The 22,900-nt window shown below is 39.3% G+C and overlaps 1 protein-coding gene across 1 annotated transcript in view; it reads left to right on the top strand.

The window, feature by feature from the left end:
* Positions 1–22,900, top strand: part of LOC136881832 (MORN repeat-containing protein 3-like) — a 64,845-nt gene that overhangs the window by 23,529 nt on the left and 18,416 nt on the right. Inside the window, exons 2-3 of the mRNA XM_067154267.2 lie at positions 9,160–9,311; positions 9,415–9,574. Of these exons, the coding sequence (XP_067010368.2) occupies positions 9,160–9,311; positions 9,415–9,574 (312 nt within the window). The remainder of the gene's footprint in view (positions 1–9,159; positions 9,312–9,414; positions 9,575–22,900) is intronic.

Genomic DNA, 22,900 nt, shown 5'->3' with positions numbered 1-22,900 from the left:
CGTATCTCCAAAGTGGTATTCATCAACTATTTCTACAACTTATTCAATTATTAGGGGACCAGCCGCATGTCGCACATACACTTAAGCTTCGTGACTGTGTGCACACTATGTTCTCTTTAGATGCTACGTATCCTGCAGTGGAATGCTAGGAGTATTTCTTCTAAACGGTATGAGTTACAATTTTTTATAAATGAAATTTCCCCATTCATTATAGCATTACAGGAGACTTGGTTTTCCCCCTCCTCTGAGTTTTATTTAAATGGCTTTAATGTTGAACGCTGTGATGGTGTTGGTTACGGTGGTGTTGCTTTATTTATTCACCATAGTTTATCCTATCAACGTCTTCATATCTCGTATTGTCTACCCCATACATTTGTTATTGGTATCTCATATAATCGCTGTTCCATTATTAACCTTTATTGCCCTCCAGATCTTTCTATTTCTCACATTCAATGGTGTCGCTTCTTGCAGCAATTTTCTTCTCATAACGAGCTTCTCCTCTTAGGGGACTTCAATCTTCATCATTCTATGTGGGGAAGCAGTAGTGATACTTCTCTGGGTTCTTATTTCCTCACCGCCTCCCAATTGCATGACTTTGTCATTTTAAACGATGGTTCTCCCACGCGCCTCACTCCCCCTGGCTCTCCTCCCAGCGCTGTGGATTTATCATTATGTCGTCCTGCAATGGCTTCGATTGTAACTTGGCACCGTCTTACTGATACACATTCTAGCGACCATTTCCCTATTATTCTTACGTATGGTCTTGGTAGGTTTCCTAGTTCTTCTTCTGCTCCTACATGTCTCAGTAATGTTCGCTCCTTCCGTCACTTTGATAGAGTATCTTTTATTTCTTATGTTACCCATCGTATTGAGCTTATTTCGGATAATATTTTGTCCTTTTCTACTCTCTTTCAATTTATACAAGATTATCTCGATCTTTATCATCCCTATCAACCTATTTCTTCCCACTCTGCGCGCCCCTCTTCCTTTTTACGATGGTGGGACTCGGAGTGCCATAATCTGGTTCTTAAACGACGCCGTTTATTCCGGATATATAGGAAAACATTAGCCCCCCACCATTATTTCCGTCTTAAACAACATATTGCTCATACTAGACGAGTTTTTCTTTCTAAACGCCGTGCTGCATGGCGATCTTTTATTTCCTCCCTAAACCCTCATACTTCGTCTTCTCACTTATGGAGTGCAATTCGTTCCCTTACCCGAGCTTCTCAATACATTCCACCCTCTGTCACCCCTCCTCAGATTCTATCTATTTTTCTCAACTCCCTCACTCCTGATTATGTCGTGCCTGACTTTACTATCCCCCTGTCTCCATGCTCTTCCCGCTTTTCTGTATTACTCCAACCTATACACCTTTCTGAACTTGAGGCCACCTTGTGTAATGCAAAGAGTTCGTCTCCGGGCCCTGATTATATATCATATGATATGCTTCGGATTCTCCCTCTACGTGCTAAACAAGCTTTATTAGCTCTCTATAATAATATACTTCTCACTACTTCTGTCCCTACTTCTTGGAATGATTTTTTTTTAGTGCCTATCCCCAAACCTGGTCACCTTCAAACTGACGCTAACGGCTTTCGAGGGATTGTCCTTGGTTCGTGTATCCGCAAGACGTTTTTAAAAATTCTCCTTCAACGAATCCTGTGGTCTCTTGAATATTATAATTTGGTTCCCAAATATCAATTCGCCTACTTTAAAGGTCGTTGTGCTCAAGATGCTATTAACATTTTACTTATCGATATTTTATTAGCGCAAATTCGTAAGGATTGTCTTATTGCTATTTTTTTGGACATACGAGGAGCTTTTGACTCCATACCACTTCATCTTCTCTGGACTAATCTTGCACAGAAAGGTTTTCCTGCTCATTTTCTCCACATCTTGAGTAATTTGTTTACGTATCGGAAACTTTCACTTAAATCTGCTTATTCTTCTCTTCCTTGTCGTCTGTCATCTGTCGGTGTTCCTCAGGGAGACATTTTAAGTGGTCTGCTTTTCGCCCTGTATATGAGTAATCTTGAACAATTGGTTACCCAACAAGCTCGCATTCTCTTTTATGCTGATGATATAGTTCTTTATTACTCTCATAGTAATGTCGATGTGTGTCGTCACCATATATATCAGCTAATGGAGCAAGTCATTACATGGCTTACTTTCCATGGTCTTCAACTTTCTACCTCCAAATGCTGTGCAATGTTTTTTACCTCTAAGCGTAGGTTTAACTCTGAGCCACTTGTTTTCGATTCACATGTCATTCCTTTTTGTTCCTCCCATAAATACCTTGGTGTTATGCTAGACCGCTCATTATCTTGGAAACATCATATTACTCAGTTACGTCATTCTTCTGATATGTATATTAAAATTCTCCAAGTGGTTACTAGACGATCATGGGGTGCTGACCCTGGCACAGCTCAGTTGTTATATTCCGCTACTATTCGCTCTAGACTCGACTACTGTGCGCATGTTATAGATACTGCGTCGGATTCTGTTCTTAACCACTTAAATACTTTACAATTTAAAGCCCTGAGAACTTGTGTTGGAGCATTGTTGTCTACCCCTACTAATGCTCTCCTTGTCGAGACCGGTGAACTCCCTCTTCCCATTCGCCGTAAAATGATCACATCTAAATATTTACTTAAAAGATTTGCTCTGGCTCAACACCCATTGCTTCCTAAATTGCAGTTATTAGATGAATATTCTCTTCTTTCACAGGCCCGCCGTCGTAAGATGCCTGCTTTGTTGTATGCATATCAATTTCTTCTTTCCTATAAAAACACTATCTTACGCACTGCTTCTTTCCCCGTTTATTCAGTAAATTTTGATTGTTTATTTTTTGTTCCTTCTATCATTATCTCCCCTACATATTCTTTTTCCTCTTCTCTTCCTGGTTCTTCGTTGACTGGCCCTCCTTTTAAGAAGCTACGTTTTGCTCCAAGTGATTCTGGCGTCCACATATATACAGACGGCTCAAAAAACTCTTCTGGCGTTGGAGCAGCGTTCTATATTGTCAATACCAATGTTGCTGAACTCTATCGTTTACCCAGTGACTTTTCTATCTACACTGCGGAAATTTTTGCTATTCGTCAAGCTCTCATGTACATTAAGCATCATTCTATACCTAACGCAGCTATTTATACGGATTCCCTCAGTGCGGTTCAGTCGCTCAAGTCATCTCATCTTTCTTTTAACTGGTATTTGTATCATGTTAAAAGTCTCATTTATACTTTGTATCAATCTGGGGTGGTTCTCACTTTTGTCTGGGTCCCTAGTCATATAGGTATCTATGGGAATGAACAGGCAGATTTATTCGCTAAGCGAGCTGTTCGTGGTGGCAAATCCCTACTTAAACTTGCAGTTCCTCTACCCGATTTTTATCCAATTCTTAAACATTATGCTTATGCTCAGTGGCAAGAAGATTGGACTCGATCAGCTTCTTATAAAGGTCGCTATTATTACAATATTCAGCCTTGTATTCCTCCCTATCCTTGGTATTTGAAGGGTAACTATTCTCGCCGTCACATTACCAACATTATTCGTCTTCGCTTTAACCATGCTCTTACTCCTCTGTATAAACATCGTTTTAACCTCTCCCCTCACTCCTCCTGTTTATGTGGTACTCTGAGTGCTGATGTAAATCATTTATTATTCCAATGCCCTGTGTATGATTCTTTTCGTCCGGCTTTTATTTCTCGTCTTCTCAGTCTTCAGAAAGCTCTCCCCACCAATGTCTCCTGCTTGCTTACCGATATGTCTCCTGCTCTAATACACGCTATCAATCAATATTTGGATGACTCTCATATTCATTTGTAAATTACTGTCTGTTTCTTGTTTGCACCGTTACATACTCCTGCTTCCACTGTTTTTTTGCTTCTACGCACTTCCTTTGTTCTGTTTCGCGTTACGTAAGATGTGCACATAGACCTGATGCTCAACTGTTCTTGAGACCTTCGTAGTGAAATTTATTGCGTGTGACCTTCGTTGTGGACTAATTGCGTGTGATTTCACATTATAAGTGTAATATCACGATAATAAGTGTAGTGGCTGGGTGAAATAATAGAGCCCATAACCTCTCTGACAACAACAACAACAACAGTACCGAGAAAGAGGGGAAGGGAGTGAGCAGGTAGTGCTCAATACACAGTGTGTGTATTCCGGCCTACATTTCGTTATAAACATTGTAGGATGGCTCCTATCTTATCACAGGTGAATCGAGGCCGTATTATTGGCATGTGGGAGGCTCACATGGTCCCCCAAACAATAGCTCAAGCAATACCATGCAGTCTTAAGACAGTTTGAAGATGGGTAGAAATATGGCAAGAACGAGGTGAAGAAGGATTGGTAGATCATAGGACACGTAACAAGGCTCCTAGAAGAACTACTACCGAGCTCGATAGCTGCAGTCACTTAAGTGCGGCCAGTATCCAGTATTCCAGAGATAGTAGGTTCAAACCCCACTGTCGGCAGCCCTGAAGTTGGTTTTCCGTGGTTTCCCATTTTCGCACCAGGCAAATGCTGCTGCTGTACCTTAATTTAGGCCACGGCCGCTTCCTTCCCACTCCTAGCCCTTTCCTGTCCCGTTGTCGCCATAAGACGTATGTGTCGGTGCGAAGTAAAGCCAATAGCTAAAAAAAGAAGAACTACTTCCGAACAGGATGCTGGAATCGTTCAAATTATGGACAATTCTCCGTTTTTAAGGGTTATAATCTTACTGTTAAAATTAGCATGTTCTTAGGATTTCGTCAAGAGTGATCTTTGCTTTGATGTGGCTGATGATGACCCCTAGATGGGCCGAAACTAGTACCATGTAATTTTAAAATATTGTGAATATATTTTGTATTGAATAGGTGGAAACCTTTTCTGTGTTGTTACTCATATGTTAATTCTCCGTTTGCAACTATCAATTGCCAGTAAGCCGGACTACCGTGAGTCGCCGAATGCAATGCACGAGATATGTATAGTCTATATTACAAAATATGGTCATGTGGCGTGCCACCGAAATCGTGTTCGCGTGTCACCTAGTGAGCCAGTCATATCATATGACAAAAAAACCACGTAGCACCTGCAAAATTTCTGCACACATTGTTAAAACATCTAAAGGAACAAATCACCAAGGGACAACAACCCACATATAAACCGGATCTAAAAGAGCTGAAAGCAGCAGCTGATTGTAACAGTGAATATTCGCATGGCATCACTCCTGAAGATGCAGCGACAATAAAGGACATAAAACCTGGCAAAGCTCCTGGTTTTGATGGTATCCTGCCACAGTTTCTTGTCAAGTCTGGTAAATATATGAAGGCATGGCTAGCAAAATTAAACTATTAAAAACAGTACACATACCTGAAGAGCTTAATTATGCCAAGATAATTGCTCTCCTAAAACCAGGCAAACCTGGAGATCTTCCACTAAGTTATCATCCTGTTGTATTGCTTAGTGTGATTTTTAAACTTCTGGAAAGAGTAATACTTAACAGGATTGGACAAACAATACTTTCGGCAGTCCATGTAGAACAAGCCGGCTTTTATCCCAACCGAAGCTGTGCAGACCCAAGTCCTGGCATTCACACCACATATTGAAGTGGGCTTTCAGAAGAAGATGAAAACATCTGTGGCTTTCATAGATCCATCAGGAGCTTATGATACTGTATGGAGACAAGGCCTACTCTATAAGCTGATGAAGATCATTCCATGCCAAAAAATTACAAAGATTATTGACAACATGACTGGTAACAGAGGATTCCAAGTCACCATAAGAAACAATATTAGCATCCAGAAGTTTCTGAAAAATGGCTTACCTCAAGGATCAGTACTAGCCCCTCTGCTATTTATTCTCTTACATTGCTGATATGCCAGAAACAGCCTGTAAGAAATTTGGCTATGCTGACAACTCTGTTTGAAACCATGGAAGAAGTACTGACAACTGATCTCTCTATACTAGCAGGATACATCCAAACACAGCTAAAACTGAAGTGTCTTGTTTTTATCTTAATAATAGAGAATCCAATAGAACACTGGAAGTATATATGGATGGCTGTCTTATAAATCACACCTCACAAAAACTGCTGCTAAACTGTGAAATAACATCAAATCTTTGTGGAACCCCGTGGGCATCATCTGTGACAACTTTGCGGACCTCTGCATTGAGCCTGATATACTCTGCGTCAAAATATTGTGTGCCAGTATGGTTGAACAGTGCCCAAGTAAAAAATTGATGCCCAACTTAATAATACTATGCGTATTACTTCAAGAACAATTAGGTCTACACCCACCATTTGGCTGCCTGTCCTAAGCCTCAAATCTTCGAAGGAAAAAAGCATTGATTAGGGAATACCATAAAATCTTAGCAAACCCTGGACTACCACTGCATTCTGATATTCCTGATCTTAAAATCAACAGACTTCATTCAAGACATCCTCCTCTCACACTTGGGAACAGTCCCACTAGATTTAACATCATTGATTCCTGGAGAAGAGAATGGCTTCAAAATGCTCTGGAAACATTTCAGCCGTTACCTTGCATCTTCTGAGATGGTCCCTGGGTTTGATCTACCTCGTATGGTATGGACAACAGTCATTCAGTTGAGAACAGGGCATGGAAGATGTGGAGACTCGCTCTTCAAGTGGAGAGTGCAATCCTCACCCACATGTGACTGCAGTGCACCACGGCAGACCATTCAACATGCTAGGGAAGACTGCAGAGATAGAGCTTACGGAGGAGAGTATGACGAATTCCCAACGGCAACCCTAAATTCTATCAGTTACATCCAAGAACTAGATGTTTGTTTACAGTGATGAATGTAATTATGTTTCTCAACATGTATCCAAAAATCCATTCACTAAATAAATAAATAAAATCCCTCCCTTCCAAAGATTCTTTATTACTGTCCAGAAAGGTTGCCTTGCTGCTTGACCTAGCCTTTCCAGGTTATTACCAAAATCTTCCCACGACTTCTTGGATTGTCGCTCTCTCCCTGTCAGCACTAGTCCTTGTTTGGAGCCATTTCTGATATGCGTTCTTTGTATGTTTACAAGTTGCTTTTACTTTATCATTCCACCAAGATGTTCACTTTTCCCTTCTTTACACACAGTTGTTCCAAGATATTCCTTGCTGTTTCTACTACAGCATCCCTGTATGCCACCCATTCTCTTTCTGTAGCCTGAGCCTGCTTACTGTCCACTGTTTGGAATTTCTCACTAATCACATCCATATATTTCTGTCTAATTTCCTCATCCTGGAGCTTTTCTACCCTTATTCGTTTGCAGACAGTTTTCACTTTCTCTATCCGAGGCCTAGATTTACTTACTTTACTAACATATCAGTGATCTGTATCAAAAAATCCCCAGAATACCCTCACATTCTCACATTCCTGACAGATTTCCTGAATTCAAAGTCTGTTATGTTATAGTCTATTATGGATCTGATGCCCCTACTCTCCCATACGTAAGCGGTGAATAGCCTTATGCTTGAAGAATGTATTTGTAACTGCTAATCCCATACTAGCACAGAAGTCCAGTAAATGCTTCCCATTCCTATTAGCTTCCATATGTTCCCCACATTTATCAATCTCCCTTTCGTATCCTTCAGTTCGATTTCCATCTCTTGCATTGAAATCGACCATTGGCACTATTCTATCCTTGCTGTTGACCCTGACTACGATGTCACTCATTTTCATAAAACTTGTCAACTTCATCCTCATCTGCACCCTCACATCCTGAATACACTGAGATTCTCGTACTAATTTCTCCAACCACAAAATCTATGTTGTCATTAACACGTTCACAGCCCATACTTAAAGGCATGATACTGTATAGGCTTTTATGCCGTGCCAAGAAAATAAGGTGAAATTCTTAATGTTTTGCAGGGAACTGGATGCAGGGCACAGTATCATATATCATGTCAGAAAGTATGTTGCGTGCAATAGTATTGTTGGTGAACAGTCCTATCCCACACTCTGCCTTTCCCTTTTTAACACCCATCAGGTACACTTTATAATCTCGTATATCTACCTCGTTATCTCCCCTTACCCGAATATCATTAACTCCTAACACATCCATCTTGCTGATTCAGCCAGTTCTACTTTCTTCCCATTAATATTGATAGCTCCCCATCAAATTCTATTTCGTTCATCAAATTGTTTCTAAGGTGTCCCTCATCTGTCAAATGGGAGTGGGACTCCATTGCTCCCATAGGTCCGAGGCTTGCTTCAAACATTCTGAGCGTGCTCGATGAAGATTCTGTGAAGCAGGATGCTACCCTTACTTACACATAGTCCAAGTGAGTATCTCTCCTGTAACGGGTTAGAGACCACTGGTGGATTGCATAGTCTTAGCTGCCTGAAGACAAGGATGGCCATGATTCAGAATATGTTTGAGATGCCCACTCCCATTCCATGGCAACCTGCATCCCAACTCTCAGGTGCACTTCTAGGTCACTGAGCCGTTGCCCATGCTTCACAAACCAGAGCGTGACTATAGTAACCCACACCATGAAATACCCATAAATTTACAGATGAAATAAACTAGGATGTCTGTCAGAAGGTCGTCGACAGTCCTGGAGAAAGGTCTGTGTGGGCATCTGGAGGTAATAGGTTCTTCCGTGCAATCGCAGATTGGACAAGTTCGTAGGTCCCAAACTTCCGTGCCCAATGTGCAGTCTGTTTAGTGGGACCCATACTCTCCACGGAAGATGAAATCTGGGCGGGGGATGTATAGGGTTGAAAATCACTCTCCATTCATTGGAGTCTATTCTTCATTCCAGACTCACCATCCAGGGTAATTTTCTTTCATCCTTTTTTTTGCCAGCAGCAGATAACAGTGTCTGGATTTCGGCCAGGTCGATGCAATTCTGTGGGTGTCTTGGCCTATATTTTGAGTTTCTCAGACATGTGACAAAGACCTGGTGGGAGGATGTAGTAAGGAGTGGAAGCCAGTGCAGTGGGGTTGTTTTTATGACAGCACTGATAATTAGTGTTGTCTGATTCAGAACGGTGTCAGTTTCTATGCTGTTCAGCCAGACGGAAGGGCTGTTGTATACACGAGACTTAGCACAGAAGTTCGTTAAGTTGTTGCTGTGGATCCCCATTTATTATTATTAATAAAGTGACTCACATGATGTGATTAATGAATGATGGTACTGTCTGCAGGTAAAGGAGCTCTCTACACACATTCAGGCAAGCTGTATGAGGGGGACTGGGAACGAGGCTACAGACATGGTTATGGAATTCTGACCATCGAACAAGAAGATGGAAATTATGCTACGGAATATTTTGGACAGTGGGAAAATGGTAGGAAGAAGGTAATGCACTCCGGAAGTATATTAATTTGCACATACAAAGTACCCCAAGTATATTACCATACTTAATACAGAACTGTTGACTTGGTGATGTTTCTCTTTGCAGGGTTTTGGTGTGGGTCACTATGCCAATGGGAGTTACTACGAAGGGAATTGGTATCGGGGTAAGCGGCACGGCTACGGGCGACAGTGGTTCGAGGATGGTTCCTATTATGAGGGAAGATGGGCTCGCGACAAATTCCACGGAGAAGGGATGATGGTGTATAGTGAGTAAACTCATCTCTCTCTTCTTATCAGTCTCTCACAGGTTCACAAAGGCTATGACTTCAGAAATACCCCATTTTTACAACAGCTCACTGGATTTATTTGCTCAGGTTGTACTGCGATACATATATTCTGACTTACTTCACATATCCCCCGTACACCATTCTAAAACTACCTCCTTGGCTGCCATCTTTGTTGATCACCGAACTCTTCCGCTCCCATGATGTCACTTCTATCTCTCATAATTTCCATGAGGAACTTATGATGACATAAATTACATGCCACTTGCCTTACCTGGCAGGCTGAACAAGAGTGCTATACTGGCTGGATGGGCGAGCACGTTACTTTTCTTGGACAGAGCTGGTTCTCTGTTCCATCAACTTCAAATGTCTTCAGATCAGATATAGAGAGAAAAATAACATGTGATATACCTTCCTCCTCCTTCTTCTTCTTTTGAATAACCCATTTGGAGGGTACGATGAATCAACTTTGGTTACTTTTCATTGTGTTTGATTTCCTTTGCTTCCAAATTTCCTTCATCCTTTGAGAGTGTCATTCCTTCTCTTCTTGAGTCCACTTTCTTTTAGTTGTTGGTTTCTTCCGCTCCTGAAACGCTGCCTTTTGAACTGATTATTCTCTTCTTCAAGTTACTGACGGAGTTGAGGGAGTCACAGGCCACTATTTTGCATTGTGTGTGAATGTGCTACAGACTTCTGAACTGCTGTACACCCAATTCTGTCATTCAGTGCATCCAAATAGCTCTAACTTTTAATGCATTATGGAAATTCTCGTGTGTTTCGAACTCATTGCTGCGTGTATCTAATAACGAAATGTTTGTGCTCATGTCTCTCAGCTTCCTAACTGCCTTCATTCCCTACTCTATTGTCTGTCTTGTTAAAATCGATTCAGAGTGCACACTTCCGTTGGATATTTTTTGTAGAAGAATTTAACTCGATCCTCTGGTCCGTTAACCTTTCTTGTATTATGTTTATGTATGTTGTTATTTGCTTTAAATATTCCCCCTTTGGAAATATCTTTTACTTACACTTATTTATAACCTTGTCGTGTAGTATTTTGCACTCATTCATCTAGGTATTTTCACTGAATTTAATTGTTGGTAAATTAAATTTTTTGGTTGATCTTGTTAAATAATTAGCTTATTTTCTTGAATAAATTAATATTCCACTTCTTATTTATTGTCCAAATACATTCCCTGTGGCATATTAGAGTTTGTTAATTTTCCATTAGAGATGCATACACATGTACAGGCTAGGTCAACTTCTTAACTCAAATTGACCCTCACCAGTTTTTGATTGTAATTACCTGATCATCCTGGGGTAACATTTTAGTGGAAGTTATAATCTTAAACTCAGATTGGAAATTATTCTTGCTATTGTAAGTTGTTATCTCCCACTGGTTGGGAAATGTATACAGTATAAGTAGGCTAACTGTTATTATTGAAACTATCATTTGATTTAATTTAACTTTATTTATCGTTGGCACACACTACAATCCTGGAACCCTCTGGGCCTGCACATGCCTATTATAATAACTGATTTTTATTATTATTACTATTGTTGCCCTCCTTACCTGTTCTCAATTGTTGAACTCAAACTCGCCCAATAACCTGTTACAAGATGGCAGAGCACTGGTTTTCTAAGCCGGCTCAATCCGGTGGTGTTTCAAGGTATTCGAATATGTCATCCTAGTATCGTTAGATTTACTGGCATGTAAAAGAACTTGTACGGGACAATATTTCTGGCACCTCAGTGTCTCAGAAAACCATAAAAGTAGTTTTGGGATGTAAAATGAATAATAAAACAATGATTTATGCAAGTTTAGTCTGGCTTCTCTGTGGGCTATAAGACGAGAAGGAAGAACAGGCTGCTTTTAGAACTGGGCGACTAACTCAAGACTGTATTATTTGTATTACAATGTTGACTGAGGAAATGAACAGTCAAAGTAGAAGAGAAAAAAACCGGCATTCTTTGATATAGGTACAGCATTTTAATTTTGTGCCTGTGGAACAAGAATGGAAAGCCCTTCAGAACCTTCAAAAGCTCGAGATAAGATTGTTAAGAGGAATTCACAGCAACTATAAGGATGTTATTGAAATGGTCAGGATTAATGGAAGAGGACATGAAACAAGGATATTGCCCGAGTCTTCTGTTATTCTTCATTTTGATGAACCAAGTGATAAAGAACAAAGAAATTTAAAAGTAGGCAACCGCCAGTTACAGCCCCTGTGCCTCGAGAGTTTGGTCTATGCAAATGACGTCTTAATTAACAGCAATCCCCAAGATCTACAGGAAGCAGTAATAGAGTGGGCAAGAAAAATTGAAGAATCAGGTATGCAGGTTAACACATCTACTAGCAAAGTAATAAAAGTTGGAGGCATGGAAAAAAGATATCAACAACTGGAATGGAGAACAACTGGAGCAAGTCAGTTCTTACAATTATCTGGGCACATTCCCGAAGAGCCTAAGATCGAACATGAAATCAATAACAGAGTTCAGAAAACTAATGTCATTTATTACCGGCTGTCAGAGCTTATTGATGGTTATGAATTTCATGTTTTTGGTCCGTATTGAACTGAGAATAATATATAAGTAATAATAATAACAACGTAAACGCTTCCACCTTTTCAATACTACAATATATTCACAAAATTACAAATTACACGGTACTAGTTTCGACCCATCTAGGGGTGATCTTTGCTCCAATACGGCTGATGATGACCCCTAGATGGGTCGAAACTAGTACCGTGTAATTTGTAATTTTGTGAATATATTGTAGTATTGAAAAGGTGGAAACGTTTACGTTGTTATTATTATTACTTATATATTATTGTCAGAGCTTAGTCAGCAAGAAGGAAGTGTCACAGAAGACCGAACTTCAGATCTACAGGACTGCATTCCTCCCCACTTTATTGTATGGCTCATAGACATGACAGCAGAGTAACGTCAACAAGAGTCTGGAACAAAGCCAAGAAGTCGCTCTACTGGGTTCTGAAGTGTTTCACGCTAGACATGAGGGAACCAGAAGAGAGGCATGTCCACGGATGAATTAGGATCTGACGTTCAGTGAAACTGAGAATCAAGGAAAAGACCTGAATGAAGTAAGGCAATTGGCACGGAGCAGAACAGAGTCCAAAGATGGTTCGAAGGCCTGATGAGGGAGTGATGAAGAAGTAGTAGTACTGTAATAGGATTAGTGTGAAATAGTTGACATAACCTTTTAGCATCCCTGTAAGACTCCTTTTCCCAATTTAACTGGCGCTACTGCTACTGACACGAGACCAGCAGTATGCCACCTCAATGTGAACAGATACTGTAATCCTTATACCAGTGGTATTCAAAGTGCATGTTTTTTGTCTACTATTACACAGAGGCCCCTTTCCAAACTATTCATTCTAAAAGATGTGCCAGTTTGTACCTCCCATTGACTTGGTTTGTCAAAAATACTTACTCAGGCTGCATTACTATTTTTTTACATTTTTTGTTTCGAAATCCACTCATTCACTTCAATTTTTTTCAGTAGCACTGAGCGCCCAAAAGTCATGGGAAGATGCTGTATGTGATGTTAATAACGAGTTGCTCCTCTGTGAATCCTCAAAACCGCACCAATACGGTGAGACATCGACTCTACAAGGTGTTGGAATCGTTCTGGAGGGATCTGGACCCAAGCATCTTGCACTGCTTCCCACAACTGGTCTTCTGTAGCTGGTGCAGGGTTCATGGAGCGTACCACCGTCATCGGCAGCATCAAATACATGCTCGATTGGATTAAGATCGGGGGATCTGGAGGACCAATCCATGGTCGTAACTCCACTGGAGTGCTTCTCCAGCCACCTGCAGGCCACCACAGAGCGGTGACAGGGTGCATTGTCCTGTTGAAACATGGCAGGGTACTCTAGGTCAAGAAAGGAATGCATATAGTCTGAAAGAATGTCCACATAATGTGCACCTGTCAGTGCTCCCTGCAGCCGGACAATGGGGCCTAATTGTGACCATGAGAATGCTGCCCAGACCAGAACTGAGCCACCTTCCACCTCAACACAACCTTGTTGACACGCAGGATCCATAGTTTGATGCGACACACGCCACACTCTCACACGCCAATCAGCTCGATACAACTTCAACCGGGATTCATTGGACCTTACCACATGCCGCCACTGTTCCATGGTCTACTGCCAATGTTCACGGGCCCACGCACGTCCTTCAGCTCTGTGTCCAGGTGTCAGCAAAAGGACAGGAGCTGGTTGTCGGCTGATGAACCCTATGCGGTGCAATTGCCTCCTTACATTCAACTGGGCAGTGATCTGAGTCACAGTAGCCTGTCCAGTACCGAATATGGTTCTGCGGAAGCAACGTGGTGTCCGTTTCTTAAACAGCGTTTTTTTTTTGTTAAACCCACGATAATATAAACTATCTTACATCGGATTTTATCAATTCAAAGTTTAATACTTGCAAGTCTTAGATAATATGGACTTGGAAATAGTTTAATTACAACATGCTTTAAATCATCAATATGTTTTTAAAATTTGTTTTATGTGATGTAGATAAACTTATATGTTTGCCAAATATTTCCTAGAATGTATTTCAGCTGATGATGATGCAAAATAAGGCGTTGAAACTAGTTCTGATAAAACATATGTTGTAATTTCATCTTAACAACATTTTAATGTATTGAATAAGGTGGATACGAATTTTAATAAATTGTAAATGACTAACAACAACAATCTAATTGTAGGGGGTGAAGCTGATTCCTGCTTGTGGTGCCCCTGCTAAGGTACTTGGAATTAAATTTCCATTACTGAAGTGAACATCAGCACTCCAGAAGCATTTATGAGCTCAAGATGCGATTAAATAAATGGTTCTTCTCAGAACCAATTTTGCCAGTTATTTCAGTGAATATCAAAGGCATTTCAATGTCTAAACAAGAACTGCTACACGAATTATGCCGTGAAGAGAAGTGTGATGTCCTTTGCATACAAGAAATTCATACAGATATGTGCAGTTAGCGGTAGAAATTTCACATGCTACATATGGAAGTGTTATTTTTGTCCAACCAGGAATCCAAGTCAAGAGTGCCCATTGTACCCAAGAGAATAACATCACCTTCAGAAAAATTCTCTTTTGTTCCTCCTGATACTTTGATTTGAAAACATCTGTAGTAACAGGAGATTGTAACACATGAGGATGAAAACGGTGAAGCTGTTCTTATCATGGGCCGAAAATTACTCTCTATCCTTCATTCATGATAGTAAAGAATGAGGATACAACCCTGATCTACTCTTGTAAGTGAAAACGTAGCACAGCACTGCAATAAATCAGTGCATTCTCCTATCCCCAGCACACAGCACAGATCAATAATGTGTCGACTTTTTTCCATCATAAGACCCCAAGAAACTGGTTTCAGAAGAAGGTATAACTTCAACAAGGCTGATTGGCTGAAATTCCCTGGATGGAAAAGTTCAAGGAATCATACCTGTACCTGATGGTTATGATCAATTTGTTGAGCTTGTTACAATCTGTTCTCGAGCATGTATTCCAAGAGGTTGCAGGATGACCTTTCTTCAGCGTGTGACTTCAGAAACAGTTACACTGCTTGAGGAGTATTATTCACGATATGAGGACAGTACACAGCTAGATCCGTTCTCTCCTCAATCTCCGAGGTAAAGAAGAAACAGCGGGAAACACTGATGGCAGAATGTGATATTAGCAGGAGCAGCCAAGAAGGTTGGAGACTTCTAAGATGACTACGTAATGACCCTTCACAGGCAAATACATATGCAAATGTTTGAGTCGATTAACTTGCCCGTCAACTCCTAGAAAATGGGAAACCACCTTCTACAACCAAGTCCCCGGTAGAAAGACATCTGAGAGACAACCTCACCAAGAAACTACTACCTTGTACGACCCTTTACTCAGGTTGAGTTAGATCTCGCCCTAAGTATATGTCAAAATGGGAAGGCTGCAGGCCTTGATGATATAATGTTGAGCCAATTAAGAACTTTGGGTCGATTAACTAAGTGTTGGTTGCTAGATCTGATGAACAACTGTGTCCAGTCTTGTAAGATTCCTAAACTTTGGAGGAAAGCAAAAGTTATAGCTATTCGTAAACCAGGAAAGGATAAGGATGATCCTAGAAGTTACAGTCCTATCTCTCTCATCTGTAATTTGTATAAAGTTCTTGAAAGGCTCATTCTAAACAGAATAACGGGGAAACTAGAGGCAGTCTACACACCACAACAGGCTGGATTCAGATCAGTCAGGGAGGAGTTGCATATCTCAGGTATTGAAACTAACACAGCACATAGAAGATGGTTTCGAAAAGAAAAAGATTACAGGAACTGTATTTATTGATCTAACAGCAGCTTTTGATACAATAAATCACAGACTACTTCTGATGAAACTTTATAATGCTACCAAAGATTATCAACTAACTTGCTTCACAAGGAATAATCCTTGAAATTAGAAGATTCTTTGTTTAATTTCAAGCACAAAGAAACAGATGGAGATCGCAGGGTCACGTGCTTGCTCCAGTACTGTTCAACGTTTATACTAAAGATAACCATTACCTGAGGGAACGCAGAGTTTCATCTACACAGATAATTGTGCCATACTCGCCCAAGCTCATTATTTTGAAAATGTTGAACAGACACTTACTAAGGCATTGACAGAATTGTCTGACTATTATAGGGAGAACCACCTGAGACCAAATCTCAGTAAAACATAGACTTGCACTTTTCACCTTAAAAACAGACAGGCAGCAAGAACCCTTAATAATACCTGGTAAGGAATTACACTAGAACACCGCACAACTCAAAAATATCTAGGAATCACCTTCAATCATGCTCTAACTTACAGGAGGCATTGCCTGAATACCAAACAATAAGTGGCAGCCAGAAAAAACATTATAAGGAAATTAACAGGCACAACATGGGGAGCTAACCATACCACTGTAAGAACATCTTCCCTTACAATCTGTTACTCTGCCGGGGAATATGCAAGCCCAGTGTAGTCTCGATCTGGTCATGCCAAATTAGTAGATGTTGCCCTTAATGATACTTGTCGGAGCATCACCGGGTGCTTAAAGCCCACTCCGCTTGACATCCGTAGAGAGATAGCGGCAAAATGTGAGATGTACATGGTGCAAACTTCTCAAGCACATCCTTTACATGAATATCAACCAGAAACTCCAAGACTAAAATCAAGGAACAGCTTCCTCAGAACAGCAAAGGTTCTTGTCGGGACACCACAGCATTCCCGAACTGATCTCTGGCATGCAAGGTTTAACAGCCCTGAGGGATGACTTCCCGCTGGATACACAGAGAAATGGACCACATAGAGATCACTCAATAGATTATAGTCAGGTGTTACTAAAAGCAAGAATAACTTAATGAAATGGAATTTCCGTACGGAGTCGCCGCTATGTGAATGTGGCGAAGTGCAGATGTCCTCCCACCTGCTCCAATTTAGTCAGTGTCCAACATCATATACTCTGGAAGACCTGATTTGTGCTACACCACATGCAGTCGATGTTGCTAACTTCTGGGCGGCAAAAGTGTAAACGAACTCTCAATTCAATGTTATATTGTTCATGTATCATGAACATATTATGCATTATTACCGTATTAACTTCAATCATTGTAAGTGCTTCTGATACAAACAAATAAAATCTAACTGTACATGTTTTGAGAAAATATCATACTCTTCTTCACCGAAATAATATTTACCTATGACTTGATTAGAATGACAAATTAATTTCATTGTCAACTATTACTTGAAACAAATAATTGAAATATAGCTGTTGCATCTTAAAAAAGGTTTTAAACTAATAAAGGTTCCACTGAGATAACACTAAACACCTGTTCTTCAGTATGTTCAAAATCACTTTATTTGCAAATCAGGTGTCTACCTTGGCAAATGATACACAAAAGTACATTATTATGGCAAATGATACACAAAAGTACATTATTATTTCAAATTAAAAAGAAAAGAAGACATTTTCCTAAAATACACTATTATACAATTTACACTAACAATGTTTCTATTAAACCCACAGCTCATCATTAATAAATGTATATTATTTGCAAAATTCTACTAATTTCTTCTGCACTTACACAGATAATCAACTCATATGCAGTATGTGGAATCACTTCAAATAATACTATACAACTTCAATAAGGTTTAAATTTACATTGCACTTTTTTTTTTTTTTTTACCCATTTTTGTACCTAAGTTGCATAACGACCTGCTGTGTCTTAACCACAGCCAAGGGCCTTCACGGCTACCGTAGCAGTCCCAGGGCCCTCAAAGTCCCCACTGTACTTCACCCCTACAACAAGCAGTCCCCTACTTCGGCTGTCCAATCTTCATAGATAAGGGAATGGAATTAATTTATTCTTTATGATGCCTCAATTTCAAACCAAAATGCTCATAGTATGCTCATATCACTAAAATGACTTTCAAACACAGGATTTAAAAATACTGTACTGGATGTATTTTTCTTTCTTTTCCCAAAACATAAAGATAGCACATTTAGAAGACATGATTCTGAGAAGGAGATGCCGTACAAACGTATGATGACAGATACAAAAAAGCATACTAATATTTTGAGTTTTTTTTTTTTTTTTTTTAACAGAGTGAGAACTGGGTATCATGGTTATGATACTGAATGAACATATACAGTTTTAACGTACCTACTGCAGCTCTGTCACTTTGTATGATTAAAAGTGTCTACTGTATTACTGCTAAGCACTTTTTGGCATGTTTAATGTTTAGTAATACGATACATCTTTTAACAAGGACAGGATCTAGATTTTGAAGGATGTATGGTGGAATATCATGGCAGCAACAGCTGCAAGCAATTTATCCATGGGAAGTCCATCTGCTTTTGGTACAAGGTCAGGTGTGCGAACACTTCCTCAGGCTATCTCATAAATGTTCATATTTACCAAGGAAAGAATCCTCATGGTAATAGATTGTGAACAATGATTTGGAATGTGTGCTGCTCCAGTGGTACTGATGCTTGATCAGCCACCTGGTGATAAGTTACATGTGCCCTTTTGATTATGTTTTGATATTATTTTTATCAAAATGGCACTTCGGCTCATCTAAAATTTTGCAATTTTGCAGATATCTTTAAATGAGATGAAGGAAAAAGGTCGAGGGATATACAACATGGTAAAGAACTTGGTGGCAAAACTATTGTTTGTTGGACTGACAACTCTGTAGTTACCATAACATCAACTTGCCATGGTACTGAACCAGTTTCTATAGTGACACAACACTCCCAGGAAGAGGACAGGAAGGTACATGTCAAGCAACTGGCTGATGATGGTGAAACGGACAGAACAGACAGGATGGACCAGAATGTGTCATTCTGTACTACAGAGTAGGCATATGTGAAAAGAAATTATGGTGGTTGCTGGTCACATGCCTCATGGACATTTCCGTTCACTATTCTTGGTTCCTTCTGAAGTGGTATGGATGTAATTTATCACATTTAGAATTTAATCACCAAATTGTGCAGACATATCTCAAGAAATTTAAAATGATGCCAAATAGGAAGAAGATATAGCATTCAGCAGAGCAGTGTGTGACGACATACACTTCAATGGGATTGATCACCTCGTAACACCGTACAATTGACAATGCTGAGCTGGAAAGAAATGTTTCAACACTGTTTGTCCCAAATGCAGAAAATGCATTGTTGATCTCTGTTTCATGTTTTGCGCTATTTCATATTATTTATTTATTATTTTATTAAATACTTCCTTTCATGCAGAGGCTGCCTTGTGACGAAGTGTACTTTTACATTAATTTTCAAAGAGAAATAGATACATGAGAAATTTTGATCGTAACCTAACTGTTAAGTGATTTCTTAGAATTATCAATGAACCCCTTATGGCTATGATGGCAATCTCCCGTAACGTTGTAACTAGCAGACATCTGTTTCCAGAAATTGGCGGCAGAAATGGGAATTGTTCCCCTCGCTCCAATTATCAGACCCACTATGTCGATTTCCTCCAGCTGATATTTCTCCCTGTAATAACGAATTGTTGGAAGGTAAATATTCCTCTTCTCGAGGTTGACATCTGACGGCTGCAACTTGGCTTTCAAAGCGAACTGTGGGGTTTTGTTCATTTCTATGAATTAGGTGATCCATAAGTATGTAATGCATTACAACAATCAGTATATAAATAATCTTGTGACATTTGGGAGTGTATTTAGTGTATATTCATTATAAATTATTATCTTCAATCTCTCTTAGTATACTTTTTTCATATTTATCAATACCAAGATGTGAGATCTATACATATTGAAGAAATGCTAACACATCCGCCAAGCGTGACATATGAACATGGCACTTGCTGATGAAACCCTGAAAAGTAAGGGCTTAATATAATATAGTTATGTTCTACTATGGATTACAAGTGTTTTAAGTGAATTTCAAAGAAAACAGGGTTAATATTTTCTACCTATCCCTAAAATGTTCAAGTCATATTTAGCTAGTTTTTACATCATATTTGCTTGTATACTTTGTACTTCTTTAGGCCATAAACTTCCGAACCCTATTTATTAGTATTAACAAGGCAGATACTGCACCCGTCATGCCGGGCTCAGCTCGGCCGGTGAGCGAAGATCTCCAGGGTGTAGATCGTTCGCTTATCGGCTGTGCGAAAATTTTAAAGTACAGGGATAGATAATGAACTAGTGGCAAATGAGAGAAAGCTAAATAGGTTTTAGACATTTATTACAACTACTGCTCTTCATAAATTATACAATAATTAACAAAATCTAGGTATTCTGTTTATATGATTGTCTTCTTTTACGTCGTAGTCACATAGATACTTCATCGGTAAACGAAACAGGAAATGCCTGTATCTGCAAATATAATATTCATATTTTTAGTGAAAAATTAATTAAATAATTAATAATAATTAATTTGAGATGATCTCTCTCATTTATAATTTAATAATTTGAAAATAAACTTCCTTCCTTCATGGATTTGATTTTAAACAAATTTGAAAATGATCATTTTCATTTCTCTTTGAAAATTAAATAAAAAATTTTCTCTTATAAAATTATAGTTAAGTCGTCTTCCTTGATCTTTAAATTAATTAATAAACTCAACTTTATAATTATTTAGCAGTTGCTTCTCACATAATAACTCGGAACTTGACCTCATGTCAATTTACATTTATCCGTTACTCGAAACAATTAATTAAATTACTCTTACAATTTTCGACTTTGTGAGTTCAATCCACTGACATGGCCTATACTTATTCATGTGTATTTGTTAAATAAGATCCTATTCCTCCTTAAAAACGAATAAAATTCACTAAAGGTTTGAATTCATTCAAATGGTGAACCACTAAAGTTGGCGTAAATTAGGCCGAAAATTCCACAAAATAATGAAGAGCATCATCACAAATCTGGATTATAAACTTACATTAAGCAAAACACAGTCAAATCACACATACTACACTCACACAAGGATACACGAAAATATTATATACATATTTACACGAACGCTAGCCCTTGATTATTAATTTTTATGATTAGACAAAGTTAGGAAAATTATTCTCACGATGACACTATCGTGGTGACCTCCTCTCATCAACTGGGAAATGTGACAGAGCAAGGATTATCACTTAATTATAGAACACAGTTATACGACAACGTTTAGAGAAAATTTACGAACACAAAATCATCCAAAAAATCATCGATAAATCGCTTGAACATAGGCCAGAATAAACATTCCGCGCACGCGGTTCATGAGCTACGACATTTATTTTTACTTCTCCACTATAATTGTGATTCTCGATTAATCTGCACTCATAACGAAGACATTACATCAAGTAACATATTTATTCCATCATTGACTCATTAATGGATGCACAGCTCGACTGCTGCATTCAATAATATCCATCAATAAATCAACTAATCATCACAGCACAGCAAATATATAACAAATTGTATCGGTCAGATACTGCCATTTCCCAGGCCTAAATTACAATAATGAGCGCACATCAACCATTTTCAATAATAACTAATTTTATGCTCATGACCTTAGGTGTTCTTTTACGCGGTAATTTAGTTAAATTATTTTTAATATTATTATTATTATTATTACTGGCCGCACAAGATCATACGTGCGGAAGCTACTACACAATAATATTTCAGATGACTCTATTGCACACAAATTCAACCATATGTCGCATAATTGAAGAATGAACTCTGACATGATAGAATCCACGGAATTTCTGTCCCATTTGATCTTATTAAAAGTCAAAAATATTCAAATAGTCCAAGTTTAACGTTGGGGTCAATTTACACTTATTTCTCCTGCCACAATGAACTCGGGACAGTTGAAACACTTCTCGAAGACATCCACTCAAAACAAACTAATAGGTTCAAATACTCACTCATTCTCAATCTACCATCTCCAAGAAAGAAGAGATGGAAAAATTCTAACTAATAGAAAATGTCTAAACAAATAAGTAGAGGCTATGTCATTACAATTACTTTACAAAAGGAAAGAAAGAATAACAAAGTTTAAATATTACTTGGTGGTGACTGTCGGTTGTAGAACTCGGGCTGATGACCTAGTGCATTATCACCTTACGCACCATCGACCCTCGTCACGCCCGTCTGGACTGCCTTACATTTTACTCGTGCATTGGAGACATGCTGGCGCGCTGGAAATCACACCGTTCACGAAGAAAGAAGACTGACATCCTGACTCGGACTCGAACCGGTGACCTCTTCTGTGGAAATCTTGTGAAGCTGAAACTAAAAATCACGTCTAAGACAAAGTCCAAAACTCACACCGATATCTGATAAGATGACAAGGAAACTTAACTTTTAAAATCTGCTGAATTATAGGTGGAATCCGCAAACATCTGAACTGCAGTTGTAACCAGTTGTAGGCTCTGAACGACGAAGTTCCCTGGCAAGCGAAGTGCGTCTTCTTCTGCCTGTAGTCGAAGCTAGAGTAATTCTTCTCAGTAAGCGAAATACGTCTTCTTCCGTCCGCTGTTGAAGCTAGAGTAATCCTCCACAAGACGTGTTCAGAGGTAGAAATTTCTGTGAAAATTTTCCCTAGGAAAATCCATTATTCACTGTCTTAAGACAGGGGTGCGTCTTTTCCTCATAAGCGATTGGTTAATTTATTAACTTAGCACCAAATTAATCGCTTGATTGGCTGCCATAGTCAGACGTCATGCACCTTCACAATTATCGATCGAGCACTTGACACACATTCAGCCTGGTCACGTGTCATTCACGGCTGATTCCAAGGTTATTTGGCTAGCT

The sequence above is a fragment of the Anabrus simplex genome, chromosome 10, assembly GCF_040414725.1.
Source record: "Anabrus simplex isolate iqAnaSimp1 chromosome 10, ASM4041472v1, whole genome shotgun sequence".
Taxonomy (NCBI): Eukaryota; Metazoa; Arthropoda; class Insecta; order Orthoptera; family Tettigoniidae; genus Anabrus; species Anabrus simplex.
This window is presented reverse-complemented; position numbering and strand designations above follow the sequence as displayed.